The sequence below is a fragment of the Plodia interpunctella genome, chromosome 22, assembly GCF_027563975.2.
Source record: "Plodia interpunctella isolate USDA-ARS_2022_Savannah chromosome 22, ilPloInte3.2, whole genome shotgun sequence".
In the NCBI taxonomy this organism is placed as follows: Eukaryota; Metazoa; Arthropoda; class Insecta; order Lepidoptera; family Pyralidae; genus Plodia; species Plodia interpunctella.
The window spans coordinates 3,448,036-3,472,494 of record NC_071315.1 but is presented as its reverse complement, the minus strand read 5'-3'; the positions used below and the strand labels follow the sequence as shown (position 1 = coordinate 3,472,494).

At 33.4% G+C, this 24,459-nt stretch overlaps 1 protein-coding gene across 1 annotated transcript in view; it reads right to left on the bottom strand.

The window, feature by feature from the left end:
- The window catches only part of LOC128679885 (sodium-dependent noradrenaline transporter-like), a 31,225-nt gene extending 12,658 nt beyond the window's left edge, over nucleotides 1–18,567 (bottom strand). The window contains exons 1-5 of the mRNA XM_053762372.1: nucleotides 18,413–18,567; nucleotides 3,142–3,229; nucleotides 2,072–2,133; nucleotides 1,188–1,283; nucleotides 617–779 (exon numbers count right to left, since the gene is read on the bottom strand). Coding sequence (XP_053618347.1) covers nucleotides 617–779; nucleotides 1,188–1,283; nucleotides 2,072–2,133; nucleotides 3,142–3,199 — 379 coding nt within the window. The 5' untranslated portion in view covers nucleotides 3,200–3,229; nucleotides 18,413–18,567. The remainder of the gene's footprint in view (nucleotides 1–616; nucleotides 780–1,187; nucleotides 1,284–2,071; nucleotides 2,134–3,141; nucleotides 3,230–18,412) is intronic.
- Nucleotides 18,568–24,459: the final 5,892 nt, after the last annotated feature.

The following is a 24,459-nucleotide window of genomic DNA, read 5'->3' as shown; positions in this document are numbered from 1 at the left end:
TAATCACCTAGCTCCCGCTACAACTCTATATAATATGTCATAATATTACAAACTTATAAATATTGCCGAAAAATAGGAAAAAATCAAAATAAGCAAATTTTGTAGTAAATTCTCGCTTGCATATATTGCAATTTAAAAATCATCATTCTGCAACGTTAGTTAACAAGAAAGTTAGATATAGATTCGTGTGTATGTAGTATCTATAGATGAAAGACAGCCAAAGAAAGTCGGACAGGCGTAATCTCTGGGAAGTATATTAAAAACTGGAGGGCCGGCTGAGTGGCTGCTTATTGCGTGCGCTTACCAATTTCTCGTGGTTTTCTTCGATGGATGTTATTATTAAAGTTAGGATACCAGGACCTCTCTATTTCCTCCTGTGGACGTCGCATGAGGCGACGACGAGGAAAAATAATAATTTGATATATTGATATAATACTAGTATGTGATTACAAGGTACTGTGGCAAAGACAAAACAAGACGCTTGGCCACAAAATCGGTAACACGCGCATAACCTCTCGTGTTACAATCATTTTTATTTTTTGATCTATGATTGCTGGCTCCGTAAGCTGCGGAGACTTCTTCCTATCCGGCGAACTGCAGAATAAAAATGACCTACCGAAGGCTCTAGGAGTACTGCTAGCAGAACAATACCCATCGTCCCTCACGCTCCGCCCCCCAGGGGTTCCAGTAGCTCCCCGACTAAGCAACGCTGGACTGGCTCGCTGCTCCTCGTAAGATGGCGCTATGTGGGTGACCACCCCGCCGCCGCTGAGGGTTGCCTGACAGAAGATATGAGCTTTTATATTTTAAAGTATTGTTACTCACTTAATATTAGGGCTGGACCCAGTGCTATGCTGTGCTAACTAAAGCTCAGTTTGAGCAGAGCACAGAACAGCTTCTGTTAAGATATGGTACCTTGGTAGATCCTACAATTATGCGATGTTTCAGTGGGCGCGTGTTTCAATGAGGACTACAACGAGGACTTTTGATACTATGCAGGAGTAGATGAGTGATGTCAGTCTTACAACTTCCTACGTATGTAAGCATTGTGTTATAGTGTGTGATGCGTCTGAAGGGTTAGAATAATGTACATAATATCCCTGTGCCACATAATATATTTATAACATACATTAAAATTATTCATTTATGAGTATACCTACTTCCCTACCATTTTTACCTAAACTTACCATAGTGGGCACTTTATTCTCGTGGTAGTCATCTTGGTCGTAGTTGGGTCTTGTCCTCGTCACATCCGGTTTATGTCCAACTTCCATATCCTGCTCCTGTGCAATCAATATTGACAAAGGTGAAAAATACATATGAAATTTAATCATATCGAGTGTGTTATTGCTAATCCTAACACAGGTGGCAGATTTTATTTAAATAGCCTATAGACATCTGACATGACTTTTACGACTACCTACCGCCGCCAACTAGTGACAAGTAGCCGAATACACACTAGGTATAAGGTGGTATAATTACACACTACGGTGTTGTCGAGGTTGAAATTACGATTGAATTCGATACTTGGAGTCGATTCGAGTCATTAGTTTTTATTTGTAACCCCTTTTACAAAATTAATTGTAAATTTGCACAATGCATAGGGAATTCGCTCATTCATTTTCTACATTAGTTCCACGTTATTTTTTTCTAGCGGGTTATATATATCTTAGCTTATATATTATAGCTTCATTACGAGCATACTCTGAAAGAGAACGTGGCCATTCTCTCTCCTTGTTTTTTCCTCGTGTATTAAGCCCGGTTGGCATTTTGATTACTGTTAAGCGCGAGTGTTAAGTACACAAACTGTACAGGCACTTATTAGTGCGTGTAAATATTTCTATTTAACACTTGCACATACACTTACTCAAAATGTGAACCAGTAATTACCGGTTTGACTATCGACTATGACAATGCATTGTAAAAAAATCGGGTTAAAGAAATCTTTATTCTCATGTGACTTCTCTTACAAAATAATTTCACAAACTTATTTTTTAACTCATTGTTAAAATTAAAAAAATATTGAACAACTCTATAAATTAAATTGTATTGTTAAATTGTATATCCTTACCGGAATCCTGTGTGGTGAGGAGTCAATCTGAGATCCACTACTTGAAGACCGATTACTGACATCTGCAAACAAAAATATACTTGAGACAGTATCACGTTTTTATCTCTTACGGGGTGGACAGAACGAGTAGTTTAGATGGCGGGTTTTTTAGTGGAATTGAGGTTATGAAACAGCGACAGATTTTTAGCACGCTTTTCCTTTGAATGATTTGACTACTACAACTTACACTTAACGACCGGAGGTCAAACACAAGCAACCACAGGTGGAGTTGCGAGCAACCACTAGTAAGTATTTCTACATAGTATAAAACAAAGCCCTGCACACTCGGCGTCTGTCTATTTCTAAGCTTTTTTACATTTTGAGGCAATTTTCACTTGAAGACAATTTATTCCCAAAAGTTGTAAATGAACTCAAGCGAAGCCGGGTAAGGTCGGTAATAAGGTATAATAGGACAAGGTATATAAACAAAACAACGTTTGTCCACGACAGACATGTTTGTGTACTATTTTAGTAAACTGCCGCTGACGATATCCTGTATGTACCTACTAATCTGTCAAGTTCAGGATAACCTAGTGTTATATGAAAACATCACAATAATGTCTATTATTGTGATGTTTTCATATGAACAACTACCAACAACAACCTACGATTCAATAACTATTTTGAATGATTTTGTTATACATCACACGTGCTTTTTAGCAAATTTTGAAAATAATAAAAGCAGTATGAAAAATATGTTGTACCTTTTTTAGACATGTGGCTGCAAGTCAAACCATTGATGAGAAGAACAGTTTGTATTTTTTATAATTACCTTATTTTTAAATTTATAAAATATATATATATATATATATATATATATATATATATATATATATATATATATATATATATATATATATATATATATATATATATATATATATATATATATATATATATATATATATATATATATATATATACGATATAGACTCGTGACTTGGACCATGGATTGAGATGGATGGACAAGGAGATCTTTGCCCAGCAGTGGGACACGTCACCTAAAGGTTAATAAAGATAATGAACTCTACCTCTGTCGTGGAACTCCCCTGCACCGACGCTGTTACCGCGCACGGGCATACCCGCCATGACTGCTACTCTCTCACCCGCATTGTTCAACTGTGAGCAGAAAATATACATAGACACAAATAAATGCTTGAAATAAAAGATTTTCCTAACTAGCTGTTATCCGTAGCTCCGCCCGCGATATTCTACACCTATATCAACTATATCTATTCCAAATTTCAACAAAATCAGACTTCCATTTTTTACATTTATAATATCAATATGGATTCTCCAATCTTGGCGAACACCGTGCGAAATGAAGACGAAAAAACAGGAAAGCGGTCCTTGGGCTCCGACGCTCAATGGCTCAGGAAGAAACCGGTAAAGCGCTCAGATAAAAAGAGAAAAAGAGGATTCTAAAATCACCCGAACCCCAATGCATTTCTCAAGTTCTCCAGAATATCTCAGAGACTCCGTGGCAGCTATTAAGAGCCCAAGTTTGAAGAGCTCTGTCGATGACATTAAAGGAAAAACTCTTTTAACCTCTCGATAACTGCACCACTTCTGTATTCTATTGTTGACTTCAGATTTTAGAAAAACTCTCTTAAATGGTTATCCCTAGAGACAACATTATCGAGTTCTTCGAAAATGTAAGTTTTTCGTTGGTCGTGTTTCGTACAAATAAGCATCATCTTAAGAAAAACGTTATTGCAACAAAAACAAAATACAACAGAAAACATATAAATGACATATAATGCAGATATTACAGAGGTACCCTAACTAATATTATAAATGCGAAAGTAAGCTTGTTTGTTACCTCATCACACTCTATCTATTCAACCAATCTTTTTGAAATTTGAAAATTGAAACATGTAGTTTGAAGTATGGAGGACATAGGGTACCTTTAATCCCGGAAAACAATCACGCGGGCGAAGCTACAGGCAAAATATAGTTTCCCATACAGCAACTAAATATTGTTGTTAAATACTATAATATTTTAATTTTCATAAGTACCTATGGATCGGAATTCCTTTTCCATCAGTATAAATGAATTCCACTTCAAAAGCACCGTAGTTTACAAATGTTTCGGAAAATAACTCGATTAAATTTTATAAACGATTTTGTTAATGTTTACTTATCCAAATATTTATTTTATATATATCCAAATGACTTGAAATTTGACTCTAAAATTTCATCTTCAGTAACCTTGGGCCACATATGTAGGATGTCGGGTGGTTTAGGTACGGTAGTATTTGATCGTCATTTTAATAGATCTTCCAATAAAATACCATATCTCGGATCATCTTTTGACCAATAACAGTTAAGGAAACGCTTGGTAAGCACGCATAAAAGGTTTCATGACGGGATGGGATTGCGTATAGAGTTTCATGGATATATCTATATTTATAGGTATTTTAGTGCCGCGTTATATTTGTATGGACTAACCGAAACTGCTCAAGATCTTGGAAGAACGTTTTTAAACTTAGTTTTTCTTATTAATACATTGTACTGTAGGATGCAATAAACCAGAAGTGAAAACCATGACCAGTGTGGCGTGTGGTCCCGCCCTGGAATACGACCATTCCATATCCTCCCGTACGTCGTACGAGGCGAGTAAGGGATACAAAGCTTTCGCAACGGATATATGATATGCAACAATATCATTCCAAAGGAGGATTAACATCAGGCCGGTTCTAAAATCATTGTTTATTTTTACGCTGACCCTGCCGCCCCGAATGCAAGCAACACGCGAAGAGGAGCGAGTGAAAACCATGAGCAGTGAATAAACATTATCGTGCCGAATTCACATACATCATTGCTGTCAACACGGAACCACTGAAACAAAACTAGATAAAGCGACCAATTAAAATGGTCCTCAATATCATCGTTGTTTTTGACTTGTGATATGTATATCAGATTTTATAATATACTACTACTTTTTACGTATGCAAAAGGCAAACTCTCTGTAATTCATCTTCGCGGTAATAAGTGATATCTCGGCTATGACATCCTGAAGCCCAGGTTCTGTCTGAAAATCTGTGTTCTGTCTAAAATAGTTATATTAATTTTTAGTTTTTTTAATATATTTTAAAGATTTAACAGTGTATTATAAATGTAACGGTTAAGACCCGCCTGTGGAGCGAAAGGTGATTCAAATGTAAGGTTGTATGTATACAATTATATAGTGCAGTCGTATGTACAGGAATAATTGCTTTTTATTTCACAACAATTTTACATAATATGCAAATTTAATTGTAAGATTATAACATTATATTCATTAAAGTAGACTACCTTACCTACGCTGTTATTTATAAAAAATTAAAACATACTAAATTAAATTAAAAATTAATACTAAATTGTAAATACTTATTAAATTAGTTTAAATAAAAAAATTAAAACATACTAAATTAAATTAAATATTAGTTTAAATAAAAAATTGATACTAAATCGGCATCTTCATGGGGTAAAAAAGTTCCCAGAAGGATTATTCCCGTATTATTTGCATTTAAATTTTTATGTAAGTGTATCTATATTTTTATATGACCATTTGTTAGATAATGCTTTTAGCATTAATTCCGTCTATTCTACTGTACTTTTCATCCGTGACTCCGTGACCCACTGCTGGGCATAGGCCTCCTTCCGTCTCCGCCAACCATCTCTGTCCAGCAATTTCCTTTACATCGTCGACTCATCTAGCTGTCGAATGTCCTACGCTCGGTTTGCCATTTCTTTTTTACAAATTACATTTTTGTTTTATTAAATATAGTTAGGCCTTGAAATCAGAGCCGAGTAGGTATAAAATGTGTGATATTAAAGGTCATTACGTGCGTGCGTTTGAATACTTTTAATTGACTCCATAATTCCCTAAACGATGCCAAGCTAGGGCTGTGCTAAAGTTTTCGTTTAATGTAAATTAAAATTGAATTTTATTTCACATGAAATATATATATATGAGTAAATTTGTATGGACCAGTGAAATTTTAATATGTCATCACTTAAGTAATGATAAATAATAAATATACTAGAATAAAAAATGAAAGATTTTCTTTTCAGCTGACCTTACTTGTGTTTTATAAATTCTATCTACTCTCTAGATAGAATTTATAAAACACGAAAAGTAAGGTCAGCTGAAAAGAAGATCCATACAAATTTACCCAAACTCCTTTTAAAATATAACACAAGTAGCGCTATATCCAAACCGCATATGAATAATATTAAAACTGGCAACCCTATTTAGATGGGTGTGAATTATAATTGATTACGAGTTGAGAGGTCCCTTACGACATTCCGAGTTGAGCGCCCTTGTCCTGCTCTATAATTGGCCGCCCTTCATTAAGTCTTCATACTACATACATGCATTATTTTAATGAAAGCACCTTTCCTTTCCTTGTTTGTTTGAACAAGTTTGTTTGACGTAGGGACGTGTTTAGATGACGTAGAAAAAGGACGCTTAAATTATACCAGAGTAAGCCAAAAACGGCCTGATTAAAAATATATTTATGTCAGAAAAATAAAAAAACATTTTGAATCCAATCGAAATTTTATCCTGATTCAAAATACCTTTGCAATCGGTCTAGAATATGCTACGATTGTTGAAGTCAACTGTCATAGAACAGTCTACGATAGTTCGTAGCCCGTTCTACGATTTGCACCATAGGGTACGACTTTGTAGCATGATTGGGTAACTACAGAATACGCTACGAAATTTGTAGATCTACTGCGTTCTACGATTTTATTTTTATTTACAAACGTTTTAGTTTCATTCGAGATGAGATGAGATGAGACGAGACAGACCAAAAATTATGTAGAAATAGACTTTTCTACATATTGTTTTGTCTGTCTCATCTCTGTTTTTTCATATGAATTCTCAGTCTCATGTCGCGTTGCGTTAAATACAAAATTTTGTAGATTCGGCTGTGATTTTACAACCGTCCGCCCGCCTGACGTCAACCCTCTTTGAGAATCCTATTGTTGCTTATCAGCTGCCCAGCCTATATCCCTTAGTTAAAGGATGATATTATAAGGATAGACACGCTAAAACCGAAAAAAACCATATGAAATAAATGAACATTGAATGAAAAATGAGGCAAAATTAAAAGCGAATGATAACTATGATTGCATGTGCATCCAGCGATGTACTGCACTCGTGTCAGACTCCAGGGCCCTCATTCGGTCAGCGCTCTCGCTTCACATTACACTGTTGCGTGTTTGTTGCGGATTCCATTCACCAGATGTCGAACCCTCATGCAAATGTAGAGTATTATAAGTCATTTCATAATGTGACATATCGCCTATTTTTACTATGTATATGCAAAAGTGTTGATGTGCGTTTGTTTTAATTAATTATGCTAAATTTAATTGGATGTAAAAACTTGGCACGGGTAGAATATTCTGCCAGTTATTATTAGGTTATAATCTAGATTAGCTCATTTTTTACTCCGAAAGTCCTATACGGACGGGCACGGCCGGGGCGAGGTTGTATATAAAAAAAAGTCTATCACTCAAACATTTCATCATTTTAATAAAAATACTGAGAAAATGATAAACTCATAGACGTTAATTATGAACAGGAAATTAGATCCCCTTTACGGTGGCGACATCATAAAGCGCTCTTTAAAAATATGACACTTTGTAGTCATAATGTTTCGCGTTCAAATTCGTGTTAAAGATATATGATAAAAAAATATATAATTTTTAAAATTCAAACTTACTATATTTATTTATTTTTATCGGTCGACGTTATTTAATTATGTTCTAAATTTAATTTTTTTAATGATGCATGTTCTATATCATTATGTTAACCCTTTTCTGCCCATATATATATATATATATGGGCAGATATATGTATATATATATGTATATACACATATATATATATATATATATATACATATATGGGCAGGATGGTGGTAAGAGTAGGATTCGAACCTGGTACCTTTCAATCACAGGCGGACGGTCTTAACCACTTAACTGTCACCTAGCTTTGTTGACGTTAACCTAAAACGATTAGTGGAGTGTGTTGAAAAATTTTTTTTTTATTTGCACAATGGAGAAATCATTTGCATGAGCCATTACTTAAGGTTGAGTGGAGCCCTGAAGTTCATTGGTCGGTATAAAACGGTACGAGATAAAACGTTCACAAAAATGTACACAGCCATCAATTTATTACGACTCACAACCTAAATACCGAATCATTTTCACATTTCCAATGTTTTTTTCCGATTTAGATGTATTATGAAATATAATTAAGTGGCTACACAAATACTTTTAGTAACTATATTGGGATTTTTACAACATGTATTATATTATATTCATTTCATTTCATTGACATCATCACTAATACACGTCCTCCAGGACGTTTATTAGGGACGTGAAATTGAATTTGGGGGCTATTTAAGACGCACATTTGTTAAACTGACGTCCTTGGTAAAACAGTACCTATTTTGCGCCGTTTCTTCTTTAGTAGACTTAGTTTTAAATAATTTTTTGACGGCAATAATCGTTAAAAAATTCACGGGATTTTATATTCACAATAGAGGCCCGTCCCGACTCGCTCGGGTAAAACCATAATTTTAAAAAGGCTAGCCTTTTATCAAAATCAGTCCAGAAGTTTTTTGTTTATTCATTACAAACAAAACCAACTAATTTCTCTTTATAACATTAGTATGGAAGTAAGGAAAATAATTAAGTACCTGATTGAACGAAAACAATACTATTTCCACAAATAGGTACAGTTTCCAAGAAGGTTTATAGAGTTCATTCGTTACGAACTAGCTGAGGTTATTAGTTGTTTTCGTTTGTCTGTTCCAAGACGCTGTTTTGCGGTTGCCTAAAGTTTAGGCATTGAAGCCTACTAAGACGTCATAGCTTTAAAGTAAGTTTACTTTATCATCAAAAGCACTGTTTTCAAAAATAAACACGCAGCTTTCCTGCGGTTTGTGTAACAAGACGTCATAGTTGCGACGTCTTCTAAACAGTCAATCCAAACTTTAATTTTATCTATTACAATTTCTGTCATATCTATCGAACACACAGACGAAAATAAATTATAGATGTATTTAGGGGCAATCTAATGACGATTATTCGCAGAATAACTACTTCAAACGCATAAAACGAATGTCATAAAAGATATCTTTTTGCTAACATCACAAGACGGCGTTAAGCTAAATCAACAAAATGAGAACCTAGTACATTCTTAAACCCTCATAAAAATTAGCCAGCCTGTACTCAGCAGATCCTGGTTAATGTACCATACGTTACTCGGGATAAGGTTATAATGTCTGAATCAGTCAGCCGTGCTGATAGGGCCACTTGTGGACAATATTACGAGATTATAACTTATCAAAGGAAGCTTCAGTCTTTTGGAAACAAAACTGCGAACTTAAGTGCGTTTAAATGAGTGAACTTTGAATTAGTATACTCGCATCCAGGAAGACCTGTCACCGATGAAGCTGAAAAAATGGCAGAAACACCTCTCAAGGAACATTAAATATGTCTTTGGAATGGTATTAACACGTGAAGAAGGAAAAAATTTGTATAGATAAGTTGGATAATAGCATAGATAAGATAGGTACAGATGTACTATAAAGGTATGCAATTGTTACGTTTTGGAACCTTGAAAGGCACGAAATAATAACGTTTATTTAATACGAAAGGTATATGTTTTAGATTTCTTTTCGGTGAATGAATCAAACTTATGAGTACACGCAATAAAAATGTATGAATGTCACATATATTGCCATTAAAATATTTATATTGGGTGCTTCACGCATGAAATATAGTCTTACAGCACATGTAAAAGAATAAATTTAAAAATCGTAAAACCTGGGTAACCTACTTACATAACAAAAAAAACTAATTTTACGCACTTGATCTTGAGGTTTTTTTGTAAATATGGTAATTAAGGTATCAGTAAGAAGTACGGTAGAAAAATAAACTCATTAAACCTCGCATACATATATGTTTATATCGAGTATACTTATCTCTAAAACCGGAGGTAGTTTAGATATCTAAAGGTAATTAAATGTTTCGAACATGCATTGTTTGGCGACAGTATCTCACACGCGTGACGCTTCATACAATCAGTTAGTTTCACAAAGCATCTCATTATTCGTGCTTTGTCTTTTGCAATCAGGACCGGAGTAGGTACCTATCTTATATAATAGTGTTGCCGACTGCCAGCACTATTACTGCGCATCGAAATCTGTTTAAAAAGTAAACAACCGTTTTACGGTTTTTCGACCGATCGTCCCTTAACATCAACCCTCTTTGGGAGTGCTATTATTGCCTCAGCAGAGAAGGCAAGTAGTGCACATACTTGTTAAGAAGTATAATTTATATTTCTCTCTCATCTGAATATTTTTCCAGTTACTTCATCGGCTATGAACCATGGAGTGTCCGCCTACATACTTATGAATAATCTCCTCCACTTCATACGGTAATGAGTTTATTGAACAATAATTAAAAATTTATTAAATAGTTCTGAATACTCGTGCACAGTAACTGTCTTCTTTCGTTTCTTTCGCGAATGTTCGACAAGACGCGAACGTTCGTAAATAATGAGGGTTGCACCAGTGAACTCTGATGTTAACGTTGTGCGCAGGAAAACGCAAAGTACGACATTTTGTCAAAACGTCAGCGGCGCGCAGGTCAAACTTAACGTCAATGTTGGCTAGAGCAACTGATACTAATTGTTGTAACTGCTATAAAATCGTGGTTCCCGAAAGTGTTAATGTATTTTTTTGGTCAAAGTGCAATATTCATTTTTCAAGGGCCCCGACAATTTTACTTAGTGCGACCCTGGCTGTCAGGCCTCGTACAGGGCCATATCGTCAGCTCTTTATACAGCACAACTACACCATTGCCAACAGAGTTAAGTAAGGTCTTTAAGTTTATTTATACAGCTTAGAGGGCCAGCAAGGCATTTTAGGAACTCTTTCATGAAATCACGAGTTGTGACAAATTATATGGATAGTCATTTTAAAAAATTACACTATTTAAAACTAAGTAAACTTACGTTTAAAATCTAATTAACCCATGAGGCATCTTGCCAAGAACGCTGGCTGCATTCCAGCGTTGGGTAAAGCTAAATATCTGAGCAAGATTTTCTAAAATTCCTATTCGTTTGTGGATTGTGCCACGACTGTGTGAGTGGATCGTTTGGAAATCGTGATTTCAATGGCCGCTGTCACATTATCCCGTTTCAACTCAATGTCCCATCTGGCGCGTTTTATTTGTAAGTATTTATAACGGTTTATATGTATACAGGTGTTACAAAATACCTATATAATAAGTACATACATACGAGGTGCAAACACACGGTACCTTGAATACATCTTTTATACGAAGTTTCATGTTATTCGTTTCGCCGTATATTACCGTACCTATAGATATATTTGAAGCCTATGTTGTGTCCCGCTGCTGCTTTTATTATTTACACATTTTGAAATGATTTTATCTACTATTAAAATTTTTGTTTTCTTTTTTTTATATTCAGACTTAAGGAAGGATATTCATGTCATATACATAACCAATTAGATATATTTTAAATACACACAAAATTTATTAATTTAAACTAAAAACTATCTATCTATTAAAAATAAACTAACTAATTTGATAAAAATCGGGTTATATTCTACCTGTGTGATTTAATCGCAATGTGCTGTAGATTTTGAGTGATTGATTAAGAATATGTAAAGATGTTGTGTTTACAATATTGGTAGATGCTGGAAAGTTGGGCCATAAGGTTCAGCAAAAGTGTTAAAAGAATGTGATATGAGCTATTTCTTTCATTCATTTTATGTGAATGAGTCTAAAACGAGTGACTACTTAGTCCCTGCTGATGGCAAAAGATCGCAAGGCAAGCCGAGTATAAATCGTTCGATGGATCGAATTGTCTGACTTCGATAAGATATGACAGCAACTGGCGAAGGATAGAAGTCGTTGAAAACAGAAAGGGGCCTCCCCTTTCACTAACCCTTTCCCCGTTAACTACATAAAGAAATATACTATTAGGAAAGATTCATAACTTTTATTAACTTTGTCGTATTATAGTGCCGTCAATGTTTTTTTATTTTTTTGTATAAATACTTATACAAAACAATAGCGAAATCTCTATTGTGGCAATAAAGAATATAAATTTGTTTTTTTTTTTATTGAATAGTTTCTACTACGCCGCTAGTTAAAATGAAAAGCTTCTACATTTCAATTGCATTATTTCCATTACCTAATAGAAAAAAAAATAGTCTTCTTGTCGGGTTAACAAGGTGTAACGCAATCCAATGACATACAGTAAAAATAATACAGATGTAACGTGATATTGTGGGGTTAAAATTACTAAACTTTACTAAACTCATAGAACTATTATACTACTAAATTCACAATAAGTTACGCATACCTTAAACTTAAGTATGTTTTGTCTCGTTCTGTCAATGTCAAATATTATTAAATGCAATAGTGACAAAACATAGTCTAGCTAGGCTATACATATTTAAGCTAGGCTAAGCATACTTTAATATGCCACTATTTCATGGATAAAAGCTGCAATTTTATTGGTTTTTAATCTTGGCTTCTCCCGCGTGAATTTTAATTTTCTCACATTTCACCCCCTAGAGATGGAATTTCCGAAATTCCTCTGCAAAAGTTTAGCGTTTTATATTTGGGGCATGGCAGTTTCGTTTCCGCTTTGACATATAAATCAGTCTGTCATCGACAATTTACTTAAGTTATCTAATACTATGTAATTTATCAAGATATTTATTATTTTAAATAGGGTCTATATACCTATTTATTAATATCAAACAAAAAGGAATGAAAAATAAACGAAATGGAACAAAAGTAAAACTAGATTAATACTAAATAAACTTTATATAAAAATCAATAAAAATAAAATATATTTTTATATATTTTGAACCGAATAGTGTACAAACAATTATCTAACCTTTCGTTAATTTGTACGCGACGCGACGGGTGCACTTAGTGCCCTTGCAATGGCCTTAGAGCATGTGTCCGATGGTGCAGTAACCTTGACATCATGTTACTTCATAAATGTTATTTCATTTGATGTCCTAAGATAGGTCTATAATTCTTTGTGCCAGACTTATTCCCGAAAACAATATACATATGTATGTAAAAATTAGTTATAACAAACCACTAAGTACAGGTTTTCATGTTTGCAACACATCTTGCCTAATAGAGGAAAATATTTTCTTTTTTTGATCTCTTTCTTTCATTTCTTATTTTCTTTCTTTTATAGTCATTTATTAAGTATATGGCAAATAACTTTTACACGCACTTATAATTCGTCTTAAATTATCGCAAAAAATATCTAGACAAGGTTGATAATACAATGCTTATCTCCTCCCCGTTTCTCCATAAGGCGTCAGAGCCCAGAACAAACTGGCAAAAAAAAATTTATTCGTACTATACGGCCTCTAAACTGAGAAAAATAAAAGGATGATATTATTATTCCAGTGCCTCCTAGGCCCTTCGCATCGTGTGTCGAAATGTTCATTACAGTTTAATTAAAACCGATTAGAAGAGAGTGCGAATAGGCCCCCAGGAGCCGTGCTAATTGCGTTGCGATGTACGGACGCACCTAACACTCGATCGGCAATATTAGATCATTCACAGGAGTAGGGACCTAAATGAGAATGCTAATGTCACACTGTGCTGAAGACGACTACAATATCGAAACAGTAACCTAAAATATCACCAAACTAAATTAGTTATGGAGTAACATAACTGAAATTTAAAAAATATTAATATAGTTTTTCACTTAAATTTCATTTTTGGCCCATATCCGCGCAGTAAAGGTGTTTTACTGTTGGTGCGTGCGCGCAGGCAATGCTTATCATAATAATGCATTGTCATGGAAACTGAAGTGATGTGGAAATGTAAATATTCTACGACAAAGACGGGCGTGAAATTTAAATTGCAGGATTACATGAAAATAGGTACTTTTTATACAGAAAATTCTTGGCTAAAGTTGTTACGGTAAAAAATAACTGAGTGTAAAACTGCAGAAACATCTAGTGGCAATGAAAAAAATACTTGTTTATTGGTTTATCTTGAAAGTTATACTCCATTTCAGGCGAAATAAACTGAAAAGCGGAAATTAACGTTAGGATTGCTATATTCGAGTTGCTTACTGATATCAACTTATTGGTTTTACAATTAAATCTCATTTTCTAAAGGATTTGAGTGAATTTCTATCATTTCAGCAATGTATTAATATTGAAAAATTGTGTCTTCGTAATAAGTATCTACTTAATTTAATTTTAAAATGACTCCATCCCATCCCACTAATATTATTGGCGAAAGTTTGTATGTTTGTTACTACTTCTCAAACGGATGAGTCAAATTTTATGAAATTTTATATTGAGGTAGCTGATAACTTGGATTAACACATAGAGTTTTTATCCCAAAAGTACGCGATTCCCGTAGGAATTGGTCAAAAAGAAGCTGCACGCAATAGCTAGTAATAAATAAAACACGTATTTTTCGACGATATTTTACAAGTAATATAGACAGTTTTACTATTCTGTGGAGTTTGAATTAAACATTAACCTGTCATTGTGACGGTTGAGAAGACATTGACAAATGCTATTTATTCAATTTGCCGCCATTCTTTTTACACTTTTGCTGAACCAGGTTAGTAACATTATATATTTTAATTTTATTATATTTCCCATTAAAATGAATCTCCAGTTTAAAGACCATTTTTCCTTGATTGAATCAAAAATCAAATCATTTATTTTGAAATTAGACCTTCACAGATACATTTTCACGTAATATTCTTAGTTAATTAATGTTATATACATTGCTTGACTGTTAACTTTTACAATCTGTGCAAGAAGAAAAGCCGCTGGCAAATTCTACGTATCCCTTCGCCCTCAGATCAACATGAAAAACATGATTTATAAAAATGTATATTGGTTTAAAATAAAATAGACTTAATAATATCAGAGAGACAACTTTCTAGAGTGCGCAAAGCAGCCTCAGAACCGGATAATTTTATTTGAAAGCCGTAGCTGTTTGCTCTTAGCAAATAAACTGCACTGTTATTGCTCGCAAATGCAATATATTAACTGTAGTGTTTACAGGCTTCCGTTTGGTTAAGCGCATTTTATTATCTCTATCTAAGCTTTTACTCGGTTTCTTGCCCAGCCGTTATCCGTCAGAGTCCAGGGGCCGCTTTTCTACCTTTAATTCTCCTCTTCAAACGGTTTTCGGAAGTCAGACCAAAAAAGCTATGGAGAATAGTTTTTACACTAAAAATAAAAACGTTTAAAATTAATATTTCTTTTATTAAAAGATCAAATCTTTAAAAGACAAGACTGAGAAAATACAAAAATCTTGAAAAATCAATTCATCACGATAAGACATGAAAATCTTACGTTTTTCCAAAGTCATTCGCGCCATAATGCCGATGCCATCTCTATTTGAAATTAAAAAGAATTACGACGACAGATTAAGACGTTAGTCCGGGATCCCGTTGTCGAAGACCCGTATTAACCTGACGAACACGGTAAGTCTTCGATCGCTCATGAAGATTACACAACTTTTGGGAGGCAAACTTTTTCAATTTGATTCTCCTTTATCTTTTTAATTATTATTTTCTAAGCGACCTCAAAATGTATGTTATACTAGCTTTTCGCCCGCGACTTCGGCTGCGTTTATTTTGTGTGTCTGCTTGTAACTTATTATTGTCAATATCTCTTATTCTAAGCAACGTATCGCGATTAAACTTGCACCAGATTTTAAGTTAGACCATCCTAAACAACTGTGAAAACCACATCAAATTCTAATCAGTAGTCACAGGCATTTACAGTTTTATTATATGTAAATAGATATTACAACATGTTTTATGTTGCAAGCTTTTTCAAAATAGGTACTTATTTCTTTCGTAAATATTTTTAGCGTCTTAAAATGCGATGAGTACTTAGTAGACTGATGGTATTTTTCTTTAAATTTTCTTTGAGAATAAGATAAGTTAATATATTATTTTTATTTTTAAAAGATAATAATTTACTACTAATTGCCAGTCACATTAGTGTTCTGTATTTACTCATGATAAACAATTATTCGTGTTAAAATCACAGATTACAAATTTCTTTCAACTTATGGAGGCAATATGGTCAGTACGTCGAGTCGAGCGAAAGGTAAACACTGATGTAAGTACTCAGGTAAGTACTTTACCTTTTCCAGACCCCGTAATAATGTCGTTTTGGATCTAAAATATCGTATACTCTAATATGTAGTACATATACTAATATTTGTTGTATATATAACTACTTATATTTTTTGCAGATAGTTTTTCCGTTCTATTTTTTACTTGCAAATTAAACCACATTACGCTCAAAATTGATTTTTTTCTCTAACTTGTAAGACAGTGATATCTTGTGATGTCACATTTGTATAGTCAAAACGTAGTTATTCTTAATCAGTAAAAATAATTGTGAATCGCAATTATATTTGCTAATGATGTAACTTAGTTGATATTTTATATCGCTTTTGACGTATTAGAAATACTATAATAATATTTTTCGTACAAAAAATTGTCATGTTTGGTTTACCGAATGACTAATAAGTTTTTTAAGTAAATTATGTGTATTTATGAATAAATAAATATAGCTATTTATAGATGTCTAGTAGTGTTTGTGCTCGAATACAATTTAAAATATTTTATTTTACTTACAAAATATAACAATATGACCTGTTATATTGTTATTGTTAAATTGTATTCGAACCCTATACTACACATTTATAGTTACATAGCTATATCTATTTATACTTATAATAAAACTGCAAGTAGGTATGTTTGTTCGCGCATCACGTATCAACATAATTTGATGAACTATGTTAGCATAGCTGCCAGTGGAACTTTTGCTTTATAATTTTAATAGGATTGAGTAGAACAATGCCAAATTGCAATCATTTCAGTAAATATCGAACATTATTTTCAACAGACCATTTTAATTAGCTTTATCAAACAGTGTTGATCAATCCTATTAAAATTGTAAAGTAAAGCTTCCACAGACAGCTATGCTAACATAGTTCAACAAATTAAACTGATATGATGATATATATACCTTAAAATGACAAGGATCTGTCCGCACCTTAACAATTTACGCCTACAACAAGCCCGTATTGTTTTTCAAATGAAAGTAAAAGAGCAAATTACCAGTGGCGGTGGTGGTGTAATGGTTAAGACGCTCGCCTGTAGATCGAAAGGTCCCGAATCCTACTTATGCCACATGAGTTTGTATACAAATCTGACTCATATATAGTAGTTTTCATAGACCACCACTTGCTTCCGGTGAAGGAAAACATCGTGAGGAAACCTGCACACTGGTTGATTCTTATTAACTTGTGTGTGAAATTCAGAAGGCAATGGCAAACCACTCCATTAATAATGCCAAGAAAGTTGTTTTGTGTGTTTCATTCCACGTAATAACCTCAGCTATGAGGAATACGACTATGAAGAATGAAAATTACCAGAATGTTGTCCATGGGAGGTCAAGGTAAGGATTATTATGTTCTATAATTTATTTATTACTATATTGTATACTAGATATTATATAATAACTTATCTATTTCTTAAAAAATATTCAAATTCTCTTTCTCTTTTCTGTTTGTTCCTGGTTATATAAAATTACTTTGGCATTTACTTTACCATCGGCCACCTGTTTGATATCAACCTATTAGGGAATGCTGTTGTTGCCTATACATTGTCAAGGTTTTTATCCCTTAGCCACCTCCTAAGACATCCACAGGAGTACAGGGAGGTCCTACTCTAAGGCGGGAACCACACGTCGCAGTTTGAAAATAGTACTTTTGCAGTAAAACAGTAGTCGCATACCTACAGGAATATTTTTTGTATTTATTTTTATTGATTCAATACTTTGGAATACTGTAATTATTCGAAACATTCAAATTTTTAAAATTGTTCAAGAATATCAAAATTTTTATGAAATGAACTTACTAAAATGTTGTCTAGCTTTGATAAATAAAAGAAATTTACTAATAACAACTAATAACCAATTTTAACTAAAACCTTTGCTTTAGTTTCTTTAGTTTAAACTAAATAAACTTAATAAAATATGTACAAATTTCATCTCCCATACCAAATGAAATATCAATTAAAAAATTAAATTTCACAATTAATTTAAAATTCACAAAGATATGAGATTACTATAAATAAATTCATCTTAATTTAAATTAACTTAAACTTAATATTTATTTAATAACCAAACAATTCATAAAACTTACAATATTTTCTCAAAAATTAATTACCTTCCATGAAGTAAAATTTCGGCTCGAACAATAAAATATATAGTCCAAAAAACACTTTTATCGTTCAATTTCCACTCGACTTTCGTAGCTTAAAGTTTCGGTGAGCGTCGACGTGCGTCCCGGCCAGAGCTTCGAGTGCGACTGAAGCGTAAAAGCTCGCAAGCTTTGCGCGCCACAGCGGCACATACTTTGTTATGAATTTGAACAGTTTTCTCAAGGTCATACACGTGTTTTGCGGCGAATGCGATGTTTTTGTGCCGAATTTTATTACGATACTAATGGCTTGTAAATATAGTTTCAGTAACATCAAATTTCGTCAACAAATTCCTGCGTAAAAGTCAAGTTTTACAATGCATTGCACTTACTCAATAAATTTTTAATGAATCTAGATTGATGTCACTAACTTGTCAACGTACTCTACTGAACAAACCCTATTTGGGAATGCTGTTTTTGCCTATAGTTGAACAAATTTGTACTTTCGCTGTAGACGGCTACGAAAATCTACGTTGCATCGTAGCCACGCCTACGAGGTGCTACGAAATGCTACGAGCTTGTTTTATTATATATAAGGCGCAAGCAAAATTAAAAATCGACATGTAATTTCGTGCGATTAAGCGGTGTAATAGAAGAGTAGTTAGGGTTCTTTAGTAACACTTAGTTAGGCTTCACGTTTGAATCCTACTAGATATTTTTTATGAAGGATATCGTTACACACAGTTTTATTTACTTCTACGTCCCAATGGCAAATCATTATAATAATATTCACGAGAAAACAACTTTTATATAGAAGTCCTTGGGCTTCGGCACGTCAGAGCCAGAATGCAACCGAAAAATCTCAAATGAAAAAATAGTCACCTAAACTAAGTACCTTTAATATATTTTTTATATAGTTATCATCATATTCTAATAAATTTTAATTATACATTTGGAAATTGTGAATTCTTGCAAATAAAGGAAACAAATTATTATTGGCGCGATAACCGTCTCGATTTAACTCAAAGCCTGTAACTCAAAGGCATCTTTATGTGGCCCATTTATCAACTGACACTCCTTTGTGAGGCAAATGGATACTTCTAATAAAATGTTCCTAAATCTACAGATTTTATTACAACAAGTATTAAGATTATGAATAAAGACATTGGAATGTCTTGTCTGACATTGGAAAAATTAACCGTCTTTTACGTCTATACAGCGAGGAAATGCTGCCAGCATTCTCGGAACCATGCCTCGATCAAACGCGCTGGACGAAATATTTAATTTGTAAATATACATATACACATGTAATTTTAATAAATTATATAGAAATAAAATATATATTTCCATGGAAAAACAACTGAAAGTAGGTAGCTGATTTTAATATTATTTTATCCAGGTCATCAGATTTATAGGGGGAGAGGTTGTACCTGCAACGTAAAGAATACGTCCCAAAAACTGACCCATTTTGTTTCATCCCAAAAGCATATTACTGTTTTTAATAATACCCTCAAAATCACTGGCGCAGAAGATAAGGGTCGCATAATATTAATTTTGCCTACGACCTACGCAAAAGTTGGCGAAAAAATGATTTATTGGATTCAAAACGAATGAGGTAAAAAATCACCGTTGTTTGTGATATTGTGAGGGAAGATCTTCATATTTCATTATCATTATTTACGGGGTAAACAGAGCCGAACATTTCGGAAAGCTATGGCCACGTTTAAACTGATAGCTTGCTCATTTATTAAACTAAGATTATAAAATACTTAGTTACTTATTTGCAAGTCTACCTATGATAAATATAAATAGATAATAACTTATTTAACCTAAATACAGAATCAACAATTTTTTTTAATTTTAATTTTTACTTTTTTTTTATTGTAGGTTAGGTAGGCGCAATGAAAAATATTCTAAAAATCTTTACACCAAACTTCTAGTTCAGTTGTGAACGTTTGCAGGTTTTAAGTGATAAAGTTAATACACTCTCAAAGGATAATAAAGAGGTTGTGAGGTTCAGTTGACTCCTTAACTAAATGCACTGACATAAACAGGTTTTGGTGTGGTATACACTAGGGTCTGTTAGTGCATCGCAACAAACTACTCTACTGTATGGATATAAAGCTCTAAAAAATAATAAAATGCGAAAATGCGTGGTTAGATGTTCAAATAATTTACTCTTAATTGTAATTAAAAATTAAATCTTTCTATTTATTTTTTCTGAAAAATAACATAATCAGCATTATAACATTTGCATAAAATTATCGTTGAACCTCTACCTCCTGTTGCAGTCCACTGTGGTTTTCTTGTTATAAAGTATTAAGTTTGACCTGGGACCTAAAACATCAACGTCGGTGTGGATGAGAGACACTTTAATTGACTCCTTTGGTAACCATCACCGTGTTTATTTAACTGTTCTGTTTTTTTATTTACTTTTTTACCATAGGTACTTTATATACTTTGTAAAAAATGTCAGAAATGGTAAGGCCTTTTGGTTGACATGACCAACACTGTTTAAATTAGTTTATTTCGACACTTCTTCTCTGCTGTGGTCATTCCGAAGCCAGTAGTTTGTAGCTTTTTTAGAAATTACCTATCTATACTAGTATTATAAAGAGTTAAGTGTTTGTGAGTTTGTATGTTTGAGGCGGGTAATCTCCGAAACTACCGAACCGATTTCAATAATTCTTTCACCATTAGAAAGGTACATTATCTAAGATTGCTATAGGCTATATTTCATCTCATAATTAGTAATGTAAAATTTGACGTGCCTGTGAAGGTCTAATTTATAGATAAATCAATTAATTTTTTTAATCATAAATATAAATTAAAATATGTGTGGAAATATGGACACCATACAGAAATATATTCCAAAGATTACACGTTTAAAAAATACTTATAGTTTTATAAATGCCGCCGGATTTAAAGAAAGTATCGATTTTAGCCATCGACCTTGTTTTCTTTACCTCGATGTTTTGTATAAGTGGACACGCTGTCAGGACGTGATCTATCGCTTGATCTCTGCACGTGGCCATTAGCTTACTCGCGTAAACCCAGCTTTAGGAAAACAATATGTTTTAAACTGGTAATCGATCTAGTATAGAAAATGTTGGTGTTAAGTAGCTTAGTTTCTGTGTGTCGCTGGCAGATATATAAACGCTACACAATATTTTTACTTATTACATATTTTAGAAGATCAAGTAATAAGTATTCTTTACAACTATAATTAGGAATACGGAATTTTCACCGCTGATTGTGGCGGTTTCGCGGAAAAACTACATAACGAATTTCAAAATTTGATGTATGGTTAGAATAAAATGCGCAATTGATTATTATATTTTTGAATTTATTTATTTATAATATTACCTAAGATTAGTCGTTTTTCCCGAATTAGTTTCGTTGTAAGCCTTGTCTAACAAAACAAAGAATCGCTAAAGACCTGGTTCACTTTTCTACTTCTTCATTTCACACTTTTGCTTCAAATAATTTATCGCATAAAAAATCGCAATACAGAGAAAATTCTACCAACGGCGGACTTATCCCATTAACTTGTCCCACGATAAATATTGTTAACTACATAATATCACCATTATAGATCGCTCTAACTATAGTGCAGTATAAACAGAGACTTCTCCATTGGATAGTGATTACATCTCGTTGACGCAAATTGAATAGTGACAAATGAATCCATTCCGCACTTTGACTTATACAGCATGGACTAGACAATCATAAACACTTTTGTTTATAAAATTTAACATTATCTATACGAAGTTATTTTCGTTCTATCATGGCTTTTATTTTATTCACAATATTATGGTGGCTGCGGTGTGAACCAAACTCACGTATTTTTAACTGGTCAGTAAAAATGAAATATGAAAGATTGAGAAGTTAATAAATATTTTATAAGTCAACATGTCGGCAGCATAGAAAACCAGACTTCAGTGTACTTTTGTTGGTGTTTATTTTTGTTCCATGGTGGTTTTTGTGGTGAAAATTAATCTCAACTATAAAATCGATTTCAGGATAAATTAATGCTAATTTTATTGTTCCTAATAGATAAAGATTAAAATTAGGAATTATGAAAATTCGGGCTGAAAATACTATTATAAAAATATATTGGCTTTCTATTCTTGATTGTTATTATATATCACCTATCCAAAAGTTGAAATAGGCATGTAGTTAGTTTAATGATTTCATTAAGTCCCTAAGAGTAAACACAAAAATTTTAAGGCCTTATAACAATCAATCAGAAAATTCAATTTGATTTGTCTACTCTTTGCATAGAAATAAGCAACATTACATTAAGCGGATATTGGAGTTGTAGCAAAATAATCAGTGAGATAGCTGACGCACCTGGCTTCGCCTGCGCCGTTTAATGAAGGGTGTCACGTGGCTCGGGAGGAATGCAGCCTTCTTGTCTTGGCGGCCTTGCGATTGAATGCGGGGCGGTTCGAACGCGGCCGATGGCGTTTGCTTGGTTCTTATTTTTAAAATCTTACCTCTCTGATCAAATAATATTACTATTTATAAGCTAAATTATGAATTACTTTTGAGCGTTATTACGATAATATAACATGTTATTTAGCACCGGTACTCATAATCTCATATGAATTACAGACTCAGCTATTAGGTTCGTTAATCTTCTTCATCAATCTTAGTTCTATCTAAGTATCATCGAAATTACGGATCCTTATGGATTGGGTATAACTATAAGATTATTGCAAAATCTCGACTACTCCCAACGGCAACCTCAAACGTCAGACGTCCGTTAAATAAAAAAGATATAAGTAGTTAGGTAGTTATGTTTACTACTCTCTCTCTCTCTCTCTCATCGGAACGGTTCCTCTTCTTTCATAATCGAAATAGCAGACATATTTTATTCTCCTATCCTCCGGCTCTGAGCAGGAAAGTCGTGAATCCGCCGTTAGGGGTTAGTTATCAAGTATTTCTGTAGTTCAGACATACTCTTCTGGTGGAACGAGCGTTCGAACCGCTCGTCTGGCCAGTCTAGGAGCGGTAACGGTATGCCGCGGCTATTCCAATTATCCGTCTTATGAAATAGTCCGCGCGATGTCGAGGCCCGCAATATCGGCGGACGATCGGAATTCGCGCTAAGACTTTAATCGAGTGCCGCGATCAGCGTTTAATTAAGCGATTACAATTCTATTGCATCGATGCTCGTAATATATTTATTTTCATTATTTAGACTCAAATTAGCGGAAACTCAGCAAGGAAGATAAATAAATAATAATAAATTATTTCAATTACATGGTAAAGTTTTACAATAAACATGAAAAAAACTATTAAAAGTAGTTGCCACAAAAACAATGAGGTCTGAGCTAGGATGTAAAACATCCTTTGCATCAGGCGTTAAAAAGCTAACAAAAACAATTACTACATACTTTTAAATTTTTAAATTTGTTAAAAATTAAAATTATGTAAACTTAGTTGAAATTACATAGTAAAAAGTATATATGTATAAAGCTGGAATTAAAGCAGCTTGTACATTCTATATTTTTGTTTCAATCCCAGACCATTTATTTTTTAAAGTTACTTAAATATGAAAATATTTTAAAACCTTTCTGCTGTTTCGTGTGTCCTCAACCTTAGTGGGCCGCGCGTGGCGGTGGCGTGAAGAATTGCAGATATACCACCGATCAAGGTTTTTAAATTCAGTGCCCTGGTGTTCATTGGATATTCCATTTATTAGATTTTTTGCCGTCCATGAATAGCGGCGAGCTAGTGTTGGTTTGCATCTTGTTTGTGGACGATTCACATATTCTCACCATAGATATAGATTCTCACTTATAGAATCTAGAACGGTATATAGTATATAACCTAACGAATTTATTATTTCGATGGACATAATACTTTCGCTTTTTTTATTTAGAAATGAAATTTATAGACTGGAAAATGGATTTGTTTGCCATTTATATGTAAAATAGCTATATCTCTAAAGACCAAGGTCTTTGTTTTATGATATTTAAGGATGGATTCATATTTTTTATTCAATTTTGTAAATTTTCAGGATTTTTCAAACTAAAAAAACATACAATTAGTTTGTATTTGTATGA